The sequence below is a fragment of the Artemia franciscana genome, chromosome 12 (genome assembly GCF_032884065.1).
Source record: "Artemia franciscana chromosome 12, ASM3288406v1, whole genome shotgun sequence".
Taxonomy (NCBI): Eukaryota; Metazoa; Arthropoda; class Branchiopoda; order Anostraca; family Artemiidae; genus Artemia; species Artemia franciscana.
The window spans coordinates 24,213,674-24,233,699 of NC_088874.1; the positions used below are offsets into that span (position 1 = coordinate 24,213,674).

Here is a 20,026-nt window from a genome sequence, read left to right on the forward strand (position 1 = left end):
AGCTGGTACAGAGTTTTGTTTGGTTTTTCAAAGACTTGGATGAAGTTAGGATTGGAGCTTTGCAACATCTAATGGAATTTTTTAAGGTAGTAATTCTTAAAAAAATGCAAACAGACTCGATGAGTGGTCAGAGGATTTTTCTCGGGAGAGATAGAGAAAGAGGGAGGGAGGAAGGACCAAAGCAAGATAAAAAAATACTTACTATTTTTATAGGGGGGGGGAGAGGTCTTTTTTGGTCGATCGAATCGCTTTTCTAACAGTTTTCGCTTCTTTTTTCAAATAATAAAAAAAGTTTTTTTTTAACTGGAAGGAAGGAGCAACATTAAAACTTAAAACGAACAGAAATTATTACATATATAAAGGGTATTGTCCCTTCTTAACAACTCGCTCTTCACGCTAAAGTTTTTCGGTATTAAAAAAAAGTGACTGATTGTTCTAATTAAACGACCCTTGTGTTACATGAGTCATTTTAAAGAATTGAGACGAATTTAAACTTTACCGTAAAGAGCTGTGTTTTCAGGAGGGGGTAACTCCCCTCATATACGTAATAATTTATGTTCGTTTTAAGTTTTAATGTTGTTCCTTACTTTCAGATGAAAATAATTATTTTTCTTGTTTAATTTCTTACCATATTAAATAAAGCCAGAGTTTCTGTTTTCACTTCCGCGGAAAAATCCCCCTCCCCACAGAATATCCTTTGGACAATTCAAGCCTGGTGAAAATTTACCCCGGACAAATACCCTTAACATTGCCACAACTAAAGTTGAATCGCTAAAGTGAAAGCAAAACATAAAGAAATTTCATATAGGAATTATGGCAAATTTCCCCAGTGTAAAATTTCAAATTTGTTGTCTAAAATTCCGTTTTTTAGAGTTTCGGTTACTATTGAGCCGGGTCGGTTACCTACTTATAGTTCATTTACACGAACTGTTTGATTTTGGACAAAGTTACCTTAGTGGTCGTTCATCTTATGTTTGCAAAGAATGATAGGATATACATTGTAATGACAAACAAGGTTTTATTGGACGGGATTAATGGCTAAATAAAATAAACCTGGATCCCTCATTGATTTTGACAGGGACTAATTCGTGCGATATGTGTCTCTTGTTTAACCTCGGAGTAAATGGTCATCTTTCAGCTTTAACAATACTGTTTTTTGCCTTTCGGAGGTTTAAAATGGAATAAAATAAAATTCCATTAAAATGGAATAGTTGTGGGCATCAAGTTTTGGCCAATTGTAGAAAAAGCTAAGACAGATAGTCCAATTTAGTGAGAGGCAATTCTTGCATTAACCACCCTTATTAGAATTTTATAAAAATGATGTTAGTTCATTTGTTAATATCTAGGTTTGTCTATCTATTATCCGTCCATGCATCATTCCTTGGGCCAGTAGAACGAAGGTAGATAGTCACAGAGCTAAGATAGTCATAGAACTTTAGTTTATTATGGCATGGGTAAACGGTGGGAGTAAGTATGCCTCTATTATTGGACCAGTACTTATTTGTTATCTTTTAGCAAGGCCTAATTTGGTCTTATTAAGCTGTTTTATACATAATAATGTTGATGTCGCCATTTTTTTGTGCGAAATATTTAAAGATATCAAAGATATTTGAACATATTATTCTAATTAGATTAAATAGGAATGATGTACATAATATAAATCTCAATGTAATCTAATTTGGAAATGATAAAACTTCGTCTGAATTTCAAAGGTCTATTCAAAATTATTTTAATTTTAATTTGCTGCATTTTAACCATTTTTATTTTGATAATACTTAGAAAAAAGAGATAAAACTAATTTTTCGGTAGAACAAAAGCCGCCCTTTTCTTTTTTGATATGATGAAAAGACAAGAATCATTTGTTATGATTGGCCTTATTGACCTATTTAATTAGATATGCCTGTAACTCTCAAGCCAATCACCGATAAAAAAGATTATATGACGTTATACAGCGGGTACCTGAAGTAAAAGTTCTTCCATTGTGCAATCCATATCGTTTCCGATCCGTCACTAAAGATTAAAATTTTCTTTGAGCTTATCGTTCGACAGACCCTGCTGCAAGTTCTTAAGGGGTTTCGATACATAAATCATTGTATCGTTGTATCGTTTGTATCATTGTATCGTTGTAAATCAAAGTCTTACTGTCAGCTGGCCATTGAAGAGGAGTTTCGGAAATTAACAATTTTTCTCAGCACCATAGGCAACTTCCGAAGCAATTTTGACAAAAATTGATTGGATATATCAAATATGCCAATAGTTAGAAAAGCTAACGAGAGGTTTGTTTAAAACAAACCAAGCTTACAATTTCATACTAATTGTTGAGTAAAACTCTGTCTAATCAATGTAATTAGTGCACACTATTAGTTAATGAGCGTAATTAGTTAATCACACTATTAGTTAATCAGTGTAATTATTGTAAATAATGTGCACACTGTGTCGGCAAGGATTTCAATCATAAATAACGACGAAGATTAAAAAAAAAAATCATTTTAGTTTTATAGATTTTATCCTCTCGCAAGTTGTTTTTTCTCCTTTGTATTGCTGAGGACGGCCCATGGACACAGGGCCGAAATATTCGTTCTAATTTGTTTCCCACTGTCTTAAAAAATTCCCTATTGTTCTTCTTGTTTTTGGTGTTTGTGATTTCAATCATGGTGGTTAGCACAATAGGAAACTTCCAAAGCTATCAAATTATTCAATGAGACTTCTTTTGAGCAGATTTTTAACGTTTCTCTAGTAGGTATACAAGAATATTTTTAGACGGCTGGCCTTTCCTAGACTTAAAAAGAAAATTCTGCTCCGTTCAATCGAAAAAATAAAGTTTGCGCTTTCGAATGATGTAACTTTCATTAAATATTAATATATTTATCTCTGTTACAAGACTGGAGAATTTGAATGGTTTTCTAAAATTTCTGGGAAAATAGGTGTCGGTTTTTAGTTTTCTTTCGCCAATTTGAGTCTCTTTTCTAAGCTATATAAGTTTTGGCTAGACCGCCCAATCAATTTAAATATCTTGGCCACACGATTTAAAAACGTCTAATCGATGAGATAGGATGAACCTTAAGATCGATTGTCCTTAATACTGTTTTTTCGCGTTTTTATTTTTTTTTTTTCGTTATTTTATCTCTAATATCTCCTCATTTTTGACCCTATTTTCCATATATAGCCTGTTAATTTTTGTTATTACTTTTGTAGCTATTGAATCCAGAAAGACGAAAATACGTGCTTCCAAAGCTGAGAGAATTTTTGCGATTGGATAATGAAAGGAATTGGAGGTTTAGACTTGAATTAGTTGAGCAGCTAATAGCCATAATCGGTTATTGCGATCAGAATGACATATCAGACCATATATATCCTCTTATTCTATCCCTCTTGAAAGACAAAGTATGGACAGTTCGATTCTCAGCAGTTACAGCTGTAAGTTGATTTTAATGTTTTACTTTTACTTGATTTTTCACTAATTTAAATTCTTTTTAGGAATAATGGCATCTGGGAGAAAAGAACTCAAACTATTCGCTTGGTAGTTTGATAATATGAAAGTGAGCTCGGTTGGTCTCTGTTAACACCTACTAATTTCATTTTTAAAGTTTTTGAGAAAATTGAAAAATAGTGAAGGGGTGATATGGGGTGGGGGGGGATAGACGAAGGTATAGAAATATGTTAATATGTTTTTAAGCTCTATTTTCTTTATTTGTTACTTTATTTGTTACGGCTGTGTAGTGAGATATTAGGTAGTAGTTCAGAAAGTATAGAAGAAAGAAAGATCGATCGCTGGAAGTTGGCAGGCGTATCAGGGGCCGGACCGAATAAATTAGAAATAGTCGCTTCCTTGATAAGACCATCCGGGGGGTGTGGAAGGACGGTCAATTCGGAAAAATTAGAAAAAATGAGTTATTCTTAATTTACGAACTGGCTATCGGACCTTAATGAGATTCGATACTTCGAAGGAACTCGGGTCTCAGAGCTCTTATTTTAAATTCCGACCGGATCCGGTGACATTGGGGGGAGTTGGAAGGGGAAAACCGAAATCTTGGAAAATGCTTAGAGTGGAGAGATCGGGATGAAACTTGGTGGGACAAATGTCACAATACTGAACAAGAAGAGATTACAGGAACACTGTATTTGCAAGTTTATCTTTGTAACAAGTGCCATGTGAGCTCTTGGCTCTTGTTTTATCTCGCCATTGTACTCGCTGTGCCACAATTAGTGGAGTTTCTTTCTTAACTCAAAATCGACTTTGAGGTTTTTGTCAGAGGACAGTAATGCATGAATAATATTTTTTCTCGATTTATTTGTTTACCTAAAACGATGTTTTTTCTATTTCTTTGTGTTCTTATCCGAAACAGGAGGAGACTGAATATTTGCCCTTGTCAGTTCTTTGTTTTTGCGAATTTCATTTTTCGTATGTTCACTTATTTATTAAGACTGGCAATATACATTAAATTTAAGATAAAGAAGAGAGAGATAACATATCCGAAGCTATACTTGGCTGAGAAGCCTGGGGTTAAAAAATGAACACTCGAAAGCAAAAATAATAATCCGGTCAATCAATCAATCAATCAATTTATTAATACTAAAGAAAACTATTACAAAAGTAAATCGATTAATAGGCCCAAGAAGCTATGCTTGTAATGGGCCACAGAGAACAAAAAAAAAAAAAAAAAAAAAAAAAAAAAAAAAAAAAAAAAAAAAAAAAACACTTATAAAATATATACAAAAAAAAAAACAAAAACAAGAAAAAAAAACACTGGAACAAGACAAGATTTTAAAAGACGAGAAGTGACATACAAATTGGGATAGAATTAAAAGAGGGACAAAAATTATTTAACTGGAAAGACCCGACGAAACAATGCATTTGTAAAAAGAAAAAGAGGGACATCCAAAGGGATGGAGTTCCATAATAGAATTGACTGATATACAGGAGACCTCTGAGCTGCTGTAGAGGATCGTTTTGGTAAAATAAATCGTCGAGAAAAATTACGCAAAGAAGAAAAGTACCTACCTGAGCCTGTCCTTGAGAAAAACTGCTGCAGGGTCGGTGGAAGAGTACCTAGAAAAGCAGAATGCGCTAAATAAAGAATATTTTTCCCTATAATATGATCCAGCGGAGCTATTCCAGTATCATTATAAAGATCAGAGGAAGGGTAAAGCCGAGGGAGAAGAAAAGTAGCCTTCACTGCCCTATTTTGGGCTCTTTGAAGTGAGCAGAGAAGAGATTTATTAGTATTGCCCCAGACACAGCAGCAATAAGAAAGGTAAGGATGAATAAAAGCATGATAAAGAGAAACCATAATATCAGGAGGAAGAAATGAATTAATCCGGTGCAACAATGAAGACTGGCGGAGTATTAAGGAACGGGTGTGAGTTATATGCGGTTTAAAAGAAAGAAAACAGTCAAGATACACACCAAGAAGTTTCACCATAGTAGCTTGTGGTATAATATCATTCCCAAAAGTCAGGGTGATTGGCTCCCGTACGTCTCTCATGCGGTAAGGGGTCCTAAAGTTGACAATGGCACTCTTTCGGCTGTTAAGAGCCATACCATTTGACCAGCACCAATCCTTTACTTTATCAAGAAGACCTTGAGCTATAGAAGTGGCAGATGGCAGGTCCACCGCAGCAATGAAAAAATTACTGTCATCAGCAAAAAGAACAGGGTGAATAAGGGGATGAATACCATCAACAAGATCATTAATGTAGATTAGAAACAAAAGTGGTCCAAGCACAGAGCCTTGTGGGACACCTTTCAATACAGGCAAAGTAGTGGAAGAAGTACGGTTAACCAAAACATACTGAGATCTATCTGAGAGGTAGGACCTAAACCAATCTAGTGGGACTCCATGCACACCAAATAAGGATAGTTTAGACAGAAGAACATTGTGGTCAACCATATCAAAGGCCTTTGAAAAGTCAAGAAATAGACCCAAAACACACAAGCCCTTGTCCAGATTAACACGCACAAACTCTGTAGCATCAGTAAGTGCATGTAAGGTAGAGAATGAGGGACGAAAACCATACTGATGGTTAGTGATGAGAGAATTTCCATCAGTCGAATTAGTACTAAATACAAATGAAGAGAGTCGACGATACACTACTTTTTCAACAACCTTTGAGATGACGGGAAGAAGAGAAATAGGTCTGTAGTTTGAAATTAGAGACGAATCACCTTTTTTATGCAAAGGTAGAACAGTAGCAACTTTAAATGAATGAGGGAAAATACCAGAAGAAAGAGAGAGGTTAGTTATATGTGAAATCGGATGAAAAACATACTGACTAATTTTTTTAAGGACCTTATTACTCAAACCAAAACTATCAACTGAACGACTGCTAGGAAGCTGGGAAATAATACTAGAAATCTCAGTAGTACTACATGGGGAAAGGAAAAAAGACTTCTCTGCCAAGGGAAAACAACTTACTCTACTTGGGGGTGGAATTAGAACTGAAGGAAGTGTGGTGAAATACGAATTGAAGGCACTCACTGAGGATTTTTTGTCTACAACAGAACCATCAGCATTTCTATAAAAACATGGAGAGGAATGTTTGTGTTTCTTGCGAGAAAGAGCTTCATTACTTACAGTCCAAACCTTGCGCAAATTCCCCTTGCATTCATTAATTCGACGCTAAAAATACAGCTTTTTTGCTACACGAACTGAAGAAGTGAGCACATTTTTGTAATGTTTATACTTCAAAAGATCATCCTGTGTCTTACTTTTACATGCAGCCTTGAACAAAGACGCTTTCATATGGGTTGCATTGATCAGATCCATGGGCATTTGGGTGTAAAATTCCTTGGCTTATTTCTAAGAGGAAAATGCTTATCCAACAGAGTCCCCATACGACACAAAAATAATCTAGTTGCACAATCAGCATCATTAGCTTCAAGAACACTAGACCAATCATTACTCTGAAGACCATATATTAAATTAGAAATTTCCTTATCTGTAAAAGTTCTGAAAGAAGATTTACCTTTATCATCCACAGTAATCTCAGTTTTAGGCACAGATAGTGATAGATAAATAGGAAAGTGATCAGAAAGATCAGTGAAAACAAGACCAGAAGAGAACTTCAAATTAGGAGAATGAGAAGTGAAAATATTATCTATTAAAGTGGCAGAATTTCTTGAAGGGTCAACACGAGAAGGAAAAAAAAATTGAAGGAAGTAGCCCTGAAGAAGAAAATACATCAAAAAGATGGTCACATTCATCATTTGATCCAACATTTAACATATTGCAATTAAAGTCTCCCAAAACACAAATTCGTTTTTTAGAGAAAGTCCCCACACCAGAAAGCTGATCAAGCAAATCACAGAACAGATGTGTTGGAAAAGGAGGGGGCTTATAAAACAAACAAACAGTATCACATGCAAACTGGCTTTTCAGATCAACGAAAAGAGAATAAACTGTCCTACTATTAGACACCACTGATGTAAACAAGGATTCAAGGTCAAATCTTCTACAAAATTCAATATTAGATTTTATAAACAAAGAAATACCCCCAGAACACTTTGTTACCATTCTAGGGACATGAATAGCCATATAACCATCCATATCATAAGCTGTAAAATTATCACTATCAGATAACCATGTTTCTGTCAAGCCTATGACATCAAAAGGGCAAGAATTATTAGACCACAAATACGATTTAAGACTGTCCCACTTATCTCTTATTCCACGCACATTCAAACAAAATACATTAAAGCAACTATTTGAAGAGAGTGAGGGCAAAATGTTATCACAATAATCAATGGTGGTGTGATAATTGCAACTAGAACTAACCATAGATTCAAGGAGAGGGTCAAAAGTGTGTGCCTCTTGTCTACCAGCACTACTTGGTTGATCAAATATAACTGAATTAAGAATAGATGAATTCAAAAGAAAGGAGAAATCACCCATATATACTACACATGACAAATGTATACAACAACTTTACAAATGAACACAATATCCATACAAGCAGGCTGAAGTAAGAGAGGGTGGATTGAAAGGTAAGAACATATAGGCAACAATAGAGAAAACAACTGCAAGAACAAAGACAATAATAAACTACTAGGTTCAAAGGGAATAAAAATAATAAACAACATTATGCAAACATAAGAAAAACTATTAAATCATAAATAAATTTACAAAACAGAGCTGAAAAAAGAGAAATGATTTATTTCAGTCCTGGGAGGGGCTTGGATGGACGTGGATGAGCTGTAATTAACTGATAGAGAGTATCAACTTGAGATGCCTCTTTGACAGTAATCACTTTACCATCAGAAAGCTTTGTGAGTATTTCTCCTCCACTAGACCATGTAGACCTCTTCCCAAGCTTTGATTTAGTATAATTAAGTAGCTGAAGTCTAGACTTTGTGAGTGACTCAGAAATAAAGACACTACTACCTTGCAAGCATTTCTTTTCTCTAAGAATGAGCTGCTGCATTCTGGAACTGCAAAATTCCACAACAAGTGGACGAGGTTTCAAACCTGAGCCTTGCTTACCAATCCTTCTAGCAGAAACTATATCATTCTGGGTCACAGGAATACCAGGAAATCTAGTACTGCAAAATCCAAGGAATCTGCTTTCAGAAGCTTCTGGATAAGGGTCTTCTTTTAAACCAAATAGAACCAGCTGATTTGAGAGTTTCATTTGGTCAAACTGATCACTCAGACGATCAACATTGGATTGAATTGGTTTCAGAGAATTTTGCAGCTTTGACAGACCTGAGTCAAGCAATTTCAGGGAGGATTCAAGCTTTGTCATCCTCAGATCATATTGTTTGAGTGATTTTTCAACAAGCACATCAAAATCCATTTTCAGGCTAGAGTATACCTCTTGTTTGATTATTTCTATACTGTTGGCATCAAAAGTAGCAGGTTCATGACTAGGGGTAAGTTTTTTAACAGAGGCCTCAACCAATGGACCAACTTCAGTAGACAGTGCTTGACTGACAACTTCTGCTATTGTAGTTTTGAGCGTTTGATCATTCAGCTTCTGCTTATTCTTTAGGGTGTTTAAGTGAGAGGTGAGCAATGCAATTTGATCATTAATGGATTCAGTACCACTAAACTGTATGGAGCAGTCTGATCTCATCTCTCTGGTGTTGGGTCTATAGCTCTTTTTTGAAGTATCACCCATGATTTAAAGATATAGCAGAGATATAGGCATCAAGCACAAAATAAAAAGACTGTACCTGGAGGGTCCCCAATTGCACCCCTGGTTGGGGCTGATAGACTTGCCTGCCTTTCCCACTGGACTGGTTGGCAGGCTAAACCAGCTCTTCATACAACTCTGAATTTAATGAATAGATTAAAGAGGCCACATATTCCACTTAAATAAACAATAAAAATTTCCAGTGTGTATCTTTAATTTTGAATTTTCCGCCCTTTATATTTTATTCCGTCGAATAAAATATTTCTTAATTAACTCATATTGCCTAATTGATTTATTTTCCACTTATTTTTCTAATTAGCTTTTAATACTTGACCAAATTAAATAATGAACAAAAAAAAAAGTCTCGTAATAATCTGATATGAGAAAATCTGCATCAATAAAGGGCATTTATCTTTCATAAAAAATGTTTATAAGAAAAAAACTAAATTATAAAAAAAGGAGCCCCCCTCCCAATAATGTACGAATTTATTGGCATTTCATACTCAAATTATACAAATATGATTTTGTGCCTCTTTGGTTCATTTTTGCTGCTGGGAGGGGGGAGGAATTCAAAGATAAATTCACATCAATAAAGAGTGTTTATCTTATTTTTGAAGGTATCTATTTAAGATTTAGAAAAAATGATATCTATTATTGAATTATATCTATTATTATCTATTATTTAAGAAAAATTATATTGAAAATGATAATAAAAAGCAAGTATAAAACAAAATCTACAAATGGTGACCCATCATACTTGCACAAAAAGTAGGATTACCATGAAAAAAGGATTATGTTTATCAAAGAAAAACTGGAAATGACACAAAATATATTTTTTTGGTTGTGATAAGCAAATTTTTGCACGGAGTAAGTTAAATTGGTTTATAAATACTTGTATTAGCGACCAAAGTTTTTAGAGGGTAAGTGCGAGGGGGTAATCTGAGCTCCGGTGTGCAAAAATTGGGGTAGCATGGTAGCCATGCTACTTGGCAGTTTTAATGGTCTTCACTATCCCCAAATTTGTCTGCAGCTGTTGGAATGTTGTCGAATTTTGCTCCTGGCCACTTTTGAACTTTTTGAATGCCTGTCTGAACTTATATGATATTTTGGGTAAAGCCCTATGATGCTAAGAATCAACAAGTTCTAAAAGGGATAGTTAAATATATGCAAAGCATCAATCAGAAACTATTCAGTTTTAAATTTCATTTCAAAATTTATCTATGGTATAGTTTCAGTTTCGCTTAAACGAGAATTGTCTTCTTCAAATAGATTGGGAAACAATTTTCTGAGTCGTCATGTGCTCACCAACTTTTATTTGATATTTAAACTAAGAAAAGTCGATATTTTTCGACGTATGAAACGGAACGATCATGTCTAATATTTGTCAAAATTTCAAATTAAATTTGTTTTGTTTTTGATTTCAATAACGTACGCTTCTGTTTCTTATCATATTTTTCTTTTTATTTAGAAATGTTTTTTTTTATGAATACATGCTTTTTTACAGTCGTCTCTTATCTACGCTTGGTTTTAATCTAGACAGATTATTGCTTTAATTAGATACTTTTTTGGATCCCTGTAAGAAATCTATAAATCAATGGATACATTTCCTATATCGGGATGAAAAGGCAACAGGAAAACATAGCTTTTCTTTCTAAATTCGCTTATTCCACGTTTTATCAAAAAGAGGGACTATAGTCTAGTAATTCTTCGTTAAGATAGTACCATGCTTCACTTAAATGGCTATAAATAATAAATTTTAAAAATATAAAACTCGTCTCGAAAATGAACTAAAAAGTAGGAACTATTTTTTCCCTCAAGAATCAATTTATGTAAGTGAAAACGTGGGTTGCAAAACAGATTTGGGATGCAAACGTAACATAGATATCAAATTGATATAAGTTATAAATTAATAAATAAGAACATTGGTGACACGAAGAAAACGGATTGAAAAGACCAAGCTATGTAAAATTGTTCTACAAATCCGTTCCGTCCGTCTAATCCAAATCCCTTTTGTGTTTTCTCGTTTTTACTTATATTCATAGATTAAAAAAAGTGTTATCTACTCTTTAGTCCATTTGGAAAACGAGTAAAAAAAAAAATACATTTATTATTTTTGACTTTTTAGTCTTCCCAAAAACCAAACAAGTCTCCTCTTAGACAAAATTCTGTCTTATCTAAGGATCGAACTTAAGTTACCATGGTACAGGCAAGTATTCTAACCTCTGCGCTTGCAAGTCTTTGTATAGTAGTCATTGTTTTATACTTTTTCATGTGTCCAATTTGTGGTTCATTATCAATCTGATACTTCATCTAACGCTAGCAGCAACACACGTCTAGTCATGCGTTTTGAAGTTTTCCCACTTATGCTCAATGCTATCAACCTTCTTGAATGCTATCAACCTTCTTGGGTATCTAATTTCAGTCAGCAGGCGATTTATGAAAAGATATTAAGGGGGGGTGTACACAAGGGGGTATTTGATATTGTATTATTGTACCGGCATCGAAAATGTATATAGTGATAAAATTTGGTAATTGAACTTCCGGGAGTGGTCGAAAAATGGTGTACAAAATTACCTAATTTTTGTGACTTAAGTACAAACAAAAAAGTTGGTGATTTTAGGAAAACGAGTGAAAAAGAAAAAAGTATCACCAATTCCACCTAGAGTACAAAGTGAAATAATTTTTCAGATTATGTGAATAATATAACCTCACATGAAGTGCTCAATTTTTTCATTGATGTTGGCCTAAAATCCAATTGTACATTCACTTTTCACTATTATGAGCTAAATGCATCAACTATGGTTATAGATTGTGCATCATCGATTCGTGACATCTGAGAATATGCTACGAATCTTACTTTTCTGCTTGTTGCGGTTCAAAGCACAGTATGTGCCATTATGTCCCTTGTAAAGCAATAATGATGTTAAAGCTTTTGCTTAATTAGAAGTAGTCTTGAGTTGCATATATACACTCGTTAGGCGAGGAGTAGGTAAACTTATTTTTTAACAAATGAACTGACATAATTTTTATGCAATCTTAATTAGAGCTTATGCCAGACTTGCCTCTCACTCAATCGGACTATCTGTCTTGGTCTTTTCTACAATTAGCCATGACTTGATGTCCAAAACTAGTTGATTCTAATTTCCGATTGAATGGGAGGCAAATCTAGCATAAATTCTTATTAGGATTGTATAAATTGAGTGAAATTCTATCATGTTTCTAGTGCTCAAATATCAATAGCCCAAGAGCCTCGAGAATTTCCTGTAATTTTTACTTGTAATTTCATTATATTTTCGCTTTTTAAATATTTTTCTTCTTTGGTCTGTATCTTATTTGAATTGTTCTCTTTAATGATATGTTTAGTCCCTTACAGGCTATAGTCTCTGGGTATTGCTATTGTTGTATACATTTTTGTATAAGTAAAACCAACTATCAACGATTATGAACTAAAGTTCTATCGTTCATTTTTCTTCATAATTTCATTATAATTTCTTGTTTAAATATTTCTTTCTTTTGTTGTCCTTATTTTGTTTTAATTTGTCTTATTAATGTTGTGTTTATTCCCTTACTGGCTATAGCCTCTGGCCATTGCTATTGTTGTATTTTTTTTTTTTTTTCAAAAAATAATCCCAACTATCAATCACTACAATGGACTAAAAATTTTTCAAAGCTTGGCACAAATAAAGTTAACAAGATTATAAATCAGACGCTAATGCCTTCGAATCATTCTTTACATTTTTCTAAGTGATCTTCATATTAGATTTTATCAAAAAGCTGGTGCTCACATGACAATAACATGAGAGCTGGGAGAAGTGCGTTTGATATCATATGATAACTCGAAGGGTGTTATGTTGCAATAAATGGAGAATGGAAAAACTGGAAAAATAGTTTTACCTGTTGTTATAACACACCTGACTGTTCTACCTATTGTTATAACAAGGAAATCTGTTTTTTTAGATCTTACAGTGTTGAGTGTTGGGAGATAGTGTTGCATTCAAACTTTCTTTTTCTTTTTTCTTTTTTTGTTAGATTGACAAATAATATTTTTGGAAAAATCAGAAAATGTCCTCCCTTTCCCTTAATTTGTCTCAGTTCGTGGTGTTAATAAATTTGGCTTGTTCTGAAGATTTACTACAAATTATTTGCTGAAATGGGAATAATTTGGTGAACGGGTGCTCGTATGTTCAACTATTCTTAGAGAATAGTTGAAAAGAGCCCTGTAGAGTTCTTTTTTCACCTCTGTTCTTGTAGTTGATACTTTATTTCATCGTCTGTTGTATTCCGAATTTTAGCTGTCTTCAATCTTGAAAGCAACCCACCCTGAACTACGGACTATTACCTTGATGGATATCAAGACCGAAATTGCTATCAGTCAAAAATGGTATCTCAGACAATCATATCCAAAGATTTGTGAAGAAATCCTTAATTCAGATTCAATTGGGCTTGAGGTAAGTTAATCTCTCTCTCTCTCTCTCTCTCTCTCTCTCTCTCTCTCTCTCTCTCTCTCTCTCTCTCTCTCTCTCTCTCTCTCTCTCTCTCTCTATCTCTCTATCTCTCTCTCTCTCTATCTCTCTCTCTATCTCCCTCCTCTTTCTCTCATCTTATATAAACTGATATAAACACAAAAACTAAGTACTCCACCTACAATGTGTTTAAGTAGTATTTATAGAAGCGACAATACTGTCAGAATAGTTAGAATGCGACACAAGCGACATTGAAGATCCATATATAGAAGCCTGCTGCATGGGGGCGCCTAGCTGACCCTCCACGCGTTGCTGTGGCGCGCAGCGCCACAACAACGCGTGGTAGGTGTCAGCTAGTATTCAATTATAATCATGCATTACGGCATTAATGTAATATAATCAGTATTATATTATTTAAAATCTATTGTTATATAATGTATTTGAATAATTTGAACAGCAAACTATGTAGTCTTTTATTCCACCTGGGTATGCCTAAATCATAGTTTTGTTTAAGATAACGTCAAATATGTCAATTCGGTACGTTTAAAATAAAAGCTTAGGATTTGTTTTAACACCAAAGTCTATCCCCCCCCCCCCCAATATTCTCTTTGATTAGCAGCGGAAATGCCCCAACTAGTTGAAAAAGTATTTCAAAGAATACCGTGATGATGACGTATTTGTATTATATTTGCGTAAAAAGAGCTTTGCTTTGACCTATTTCAAGATCTACAAAGTATTTGCTATTACCACTAAAATAGTTTAATAAATGAACTCTTGAAGACACCTAATCTCTAATTTGGCCACTGAGAGAGAAATTGAATCACCTGGAAATTGTAAAAATGACGTCTGAAAATTTCACTTTCAGGAAATTAGCTTGGAATGAATTAATATTTACCTTTTTTTTTTTACTTGAGCATTTAAAAGCAGTTCTTTACGATTGACCACTATTTTCTCTAAAATACTAAAAATTGTTTTTCTGGAAAGCGATTGCTGGTCCTGAATATAATTAACTGCTAATTTTGTCTCTTTGGTTTTACCTCTGCGAAGTTAACCGTCCCTATTCCTCGATCAGTAGATTGTTTTGCCAGATTTCTGATGACTGACCTTTTGTGTTCTACCCCCCCCCCCCCCGCCACTTAAATAATATTTTTTGCTTGTCTCAACTGTATGTTAACTTTTATTTTTCTGCAGCAATTCTGTGAATATGCGATGCATCCAGCGTTGCGACTGCGATGGGACCGGGTGCCAAATGTGAGAATCGCCCTGGCTCACTTAGTCACTTCTAAGTTCATGAATAATCGTAAGTATTTTTATTTATCTTTAATACAAATGCTAAAGTTCAGACCTATCAAAGGACAAAGGCGGCATCTATGATTTTCCCCAACGTGTTTATAAAGTAATCACTGAATTTTATTGCTGTTATTATTGTTTTTCTTTTTTTTTCTTTTTTTAATCTTCAGTCAATATATTAAAAAACAGTAACTTCACAAAAATTAATAACTTTATCGTCTTCTCTGATAAAGTTTTGATAATTTTCCCAAAGCCTCTGCTGGGAGTCCTAAAAATTCAGCCGGAACGGGTAGGGAAATCTGTACTGGGTTTGGAAGTATCTTCTTCTCCAGAGCTATTTTTACCATAGGCAAAAATCATTTTCCTCGAAGAGCCCCTGGCGACGTGACGACAAATGTCCTTATCAGAATAGTGAACAAAGCGATGATTCTCATCTTAACTTTTGCAAACATGTCTTCCGTTGCAATGTCAGCTTATAAATGTTAAAGACTATTGAACTAAGAATTACTCAATTTTTTATATATCAAATAATTAATCCTCTTTACTAAAATTCTCTGAACATCCTAATTTTTTCAACTTAAAAAAATTCTATTAATACGTTCTATTATATTTAAAAATCCTATTCTACCTTTCTTCAAAATTTAAATGTTTAAATTATAAATTAATAAACCAATTAAATTTCAAATAAAATTTAAATTAATAAAAAAAATTTATCGGAATTAAAATTATCATACAACTCAAAAAATAACTGTCACTAGTTGCCCACAGCAGGCAAGGGTCTGCTCCCTTCTCATCTTAAATTACACTACAAATACATAAAAAAAAAAAACAAAAAAAAAACGCATTAAACAAATCATTACAATTTACAATATTTTTCTATATATATAATACAAATATATATAAACTTTAAAAGTAAAATGCGTTCACTACTCTCAAACCATTGGGCCTTGCATTATTGGGCAACTAAAACCAACTACTAATAAAAAAAAATTCTTTTCCTTCTTTTCGGTAAATATTCTGTTATTATTTTCTGTTATTATTTATGATCATAGGGGACAAACTTTCGATGTTCAGGAGTTTGGATTAAACGTACGAAACTTTGGATTTGAAAGACACAGGTTGGGTTCTCCTTTGAGAAAGGGAAGATTGGTCCTTCGCATCTTTCTTTGAGAATGGAAACCCCTCGTTTACGGGTACGTTCCAAACCAATAAAATTTCAATTTCTTTTTAAAAATGTTTGCCCTTTTCAGCATACTAGATGCTCATATGGTGACCAACATTATTTTCTTTTGTATTTATGTCAATTTTTTTCTCGCTTTCTTATGCTTTTTTCCTTCAATTATGTGTTTTTTCTGTAATTATTGTTTGTGTTTGTTTACTTCAGTTATGGTGACACTCATTCTTTTGCAGCGTATTTCAGCAGTCCAATCAACCAACATTATATTGAGCTGCAAGAAACCATTAGCCTATTAAAGGCAGACGAAGATCGAGATGTTCGATATTATTTCAATAGAAACGATCCCGATGAAAATGCTAAAGAAATATTTGATAGTAGTAAAGAAGGCATGAACAGTGATTAAATGAAGGGTAGACCACAGAGTAAGAGTAACTTATAAGATTGTTAACTGGTGGTGTTGTTGATGAAAGTCACCAACATCATCTTAGATTTAGCGTTTCCTGACTTTTTTATACCTTCAAAATCGTGTTGTTTTCCTTTTTAGAAACTTATGTCAGACATTATTACTAGGCTAATTTTGCCAACTGTATTGTATCGGATTACCACAATTTTTGACTACTATGGTCCTTGCGTCGGTCCCGTAGTTCGAACTCTGGGTCTCGTATTACCCAGCTGAGATCAAACCAACTGAGCCACCAAACGACAATTTTACTAATTACGCTAATTCTGAATTAGTATTGCATTAAAGAAAGTCCCAAATGCTAGATGGTGCTGGTGATTTCATCTTCGACATTAGCGCCAGTTTCCACTCTTATAAGTTATCCATACTCTTTGGGGGTAGACAATAAAAATTAAGTTTAGGATCATTTGTGTTATTTGGTAGTATATGCTCCTTCTTGATTTGAGAACTCGTTGTATTCTCTCTTGTTTTTTAGAAAGAAAATTTTCCTGTTATTTTTATGTTAAAATTGAAAAATTTATAGCTTCTGTCATCATAATTAATATTGTTTTTATAAAACAGCTTTTTCAATAATATAATGAATGTTGATTTTGTTAAGTTGTCTTTATTTTATATTTAGTACAAATCCTCTCTGTTTTAATTCTAGAGATACTGAACACATAATAGGATAAGAGCAGAAAACCTTTAAAAGTGAAAAATTCCTATTAAACAAAGCATCATCGCTTGCTTTGCTCAAGAACCTTTTTTTAAGACTTAAACAAATATATAGAATACATTGTTCTTTGTACTGGTTCCTATTAGTTTCTAAACGACACAAAAATTTCTCTGATATGATAGAGTTATAATAAATTTTGATACTTGCGGCTTCTTTAAATTCAGGCCAATCAGGATTGCAAGTCACAGTAATAAACAAATCTGGGGGTCCAAGGCGACGAACGACAGCCAAGGCGTCTTCAAAATGTCCAGCAAAGTAGCGTGTTGATCTGACGAATCATGACGGTATTATTAACTTTTCACCAATAAATGCATCCTGTTTCGAGGCTAAGTCTTTAAGAAGCCGTGCAACATCTACATAGTCTTCACCTATAGTAGTTTTCTGGTTATATTTTATCCAGTTCATGCGATCACGCTCAACACGAATATCGGTATCAACGAGGTATTGTTGGAAAAGTCTTACACCAAAATGCAAAGCATTAAAACGAATCCGACGCATATCGGGTATTAGAGCTTGTACCGAAAGGCTCTTCGCATGTTCAGGTCAAAAACTGATACGATACCTCGCTAATTCAAGTTGTGTTACATGTGGACGACTTACATAAGGTGATTGAAGTAGCATCCCTCTTGGCCATCCTGAAGTTCCAGCTGGATAAAACATTGGGTAGGTAAAGGGCTCCACACGATGGTCGGTATTTTTTTAATGACAAGATTTTTGCCGCGTTGTTTTGCAACCATTTCATTTGGTGGAAAACTATGGTCAGCATTAAGAGTAAGCACAGCGCATATTTCATTACATGCAGGAGGGTTCAACCGTCTATAATCTACACCAGCTGACAAAGTAAAAATGAGCTGCATATCTGGAGGCTGTTGTCCCAGTGAAGCAGCAAGCTGATTTGCATCATCCTCCACCTCTCGCATTTTTTCTAACCTTTGGCATAGTTGTTTGTTTCTCTGAATATTTCTTCCAAGACATTAATTTGATCCTGAAAGATCCCATAATTTAAAGGACGTGCGAGGCAATTATCAACAGCTTCATAAAAGCAATCCTCCAATAAAACACCGGACGACAAAAGACGAATGTTTCGGGTATAACTGCTTTTCTTCTTCAGCGCTACGGAAAAAAGTTTCAAAGAAACATGTTCATATCCTCCTTGCAACTTTCATTGAAAACCCCATTCTCGATTTCGCTTACGAATTTTAAATTATCAAAGAATTTCAAAATAATAGGGGATATGTTCTTAATTTTTCGAGTATGCTTGACTAATGATGTAAAATGATACCACAGCCAGCTTTTACTGTGAGTGAACTTGTACGATAGATCCAAACATTGGTTTAATTTAAAATCAATTGGACTTTCGCTTTTTTCATCTAATTATTTTGTGCTGTGTGACAATTTTAAGCTGCGATAGCCAATTAAACCAGGATTTTTCGCTGACTCATTGACACATTTGTTCTAAATTACTTGTTGTAATTTGATTTATTTATTGCGAGTAACAGTGCAGTAAGCTTTCACAGCTCTATACTGACGAAAGACTTCCTTTGTTTGAATTAAGGGCTATTCACTCTACCTCATGTACATCCCCGAGCGTCATTTACTCCGCCACGTGCCGTGCACTTAGGTCTACGTGAAGCACTTTCGCACTGCCTGTTGCTCATGCCCCACGGTGTACACTATTCCAAAAATGGCCAACCTCATGTACGACTATATTAGTATTTCTGTTTTGAAGGGTAGGAAAGATCTGGGCTCAGAATCCAAGCTTCTAGTTAAAGTTCGAAGGACGTCAGTAGCTTTATTGTTACCAATAGGACAATAACATTTTAATAAGCTGTTGTAGCTACATGAATTAAACGCTATTGAATACTTCTGTAGTAAAACACAGTTTTGACATATTTGATTTTAATGTTCTGTTCATTTTCAGTTGCTGTAGCTTTTATAATGGGTTGGAATCATGTAATTCTGTGACTTGTTTGTAAACTGTTCTTGGCCATATTCTACTTTCATGCATTTAAACCTGTAAATTTTTTGTTTATTATGAATATAATGTATTTTTGTGGATAGTACAAAACGCTAATCTTAATAAATTATTTTACCCCAAATGCTGTTATTTTCATGTTTATATTGGTGTATGCTAAGTACCTACGTGGTATTTAAGGAACAAACCTATCGAACATCTAGCATACATACAATTTTTATAGGGAATTGTCTTATGATTTCGAAGAAACCCTATAACGATATACTTTTGCGCAGTCAAGACCCTCTGTGGAGGGGTTTGTGTCAGTATATTCTATTAAGAAATCTAATGCTGAAAAAGCGGTCTTTTGATTCCAAGTTTCCATATTTTTACACATTTCTACGCCCCTACCAAAACACCAAGCGGAATTTCCCCTTTAGTGATGGTAGGCATTTTGAAGGTCTCGATTTCTGTTAGGACAGGGGATATGCGGTTATCAGCAGAAAACTTGGTCTAAATCAAATATATTTTCTAACTTGAAAATGTGGATAATGTTATCTGTCTCTAGTATCTACGATAATGAGGCGGTGAACTTGAACCCTAACAATATAAAAGAAGATGTTTGTCTGAAATTATCGAGCATAAATACTCGAGCCTCAATGAAACCAATGTGATATTTATTTTGGGGAGGTGAAGTGTTTTTTATTTAATTTAGAATAAAAAGATTATTTATTTTTGAATGTCTTGCAATTTTTTATGCTTTATAGAGAATGGAAAACCAAAAGGGACTTGCTATCAAATCATTTGAGGTAATTTATGCTATAGTATACAACCC

At 34.1% G+C, this 20,026-nt stretch overlaps 1 protein-coding gene across 5 annotated transcripts in view; it reads left to right on the forward strand.

Annotated features, from left to right (window-relative positions):
* LOC136033898 (serine/threonine-protein phosphatase 4 regulatory subunit 1-like) overlaps positions 1–19,336 on the forward strand; it is a 146,633-nt gene extending 127,297 nt beyond the window's left edge. For 3 of the 5 annotated variants that reach the window (XM_065714895.1, XM_065714894.1, XM_065714897.1), the window contains 5 exons: positions 1–86; positions 3,196–3,417; positions 13,425–13,580; positions 14,787–14,895; positions 16,296–19,336. The exon at positions 1–86 is cut by the window's left edge and continues 76 nt beyond it. In XM_065714895.1, coding sequence (XP_065570967.1) covers positions 1–86; positions 3,196–3,417; positions 13,425–13,580; positions 14,787–14,895; positions 16,296–16,465 — 743 coding nt within the window. In that variant the 3' untranslated portion in view covers positions 16,466–19,336. The remainder of the gene's footprint in view (positions 87–3,195; positions 3,418–13,424; positions 13,581–14,786; positions 14,896–16,295) is intronic. The other 2 variants (XM_065714896.1, XM_065714898.1) reach the window with 1 other exon arrangement.
* The last annotated feature ends 690 nt before the right edge of the window (positions 19,337–20,026 follow it).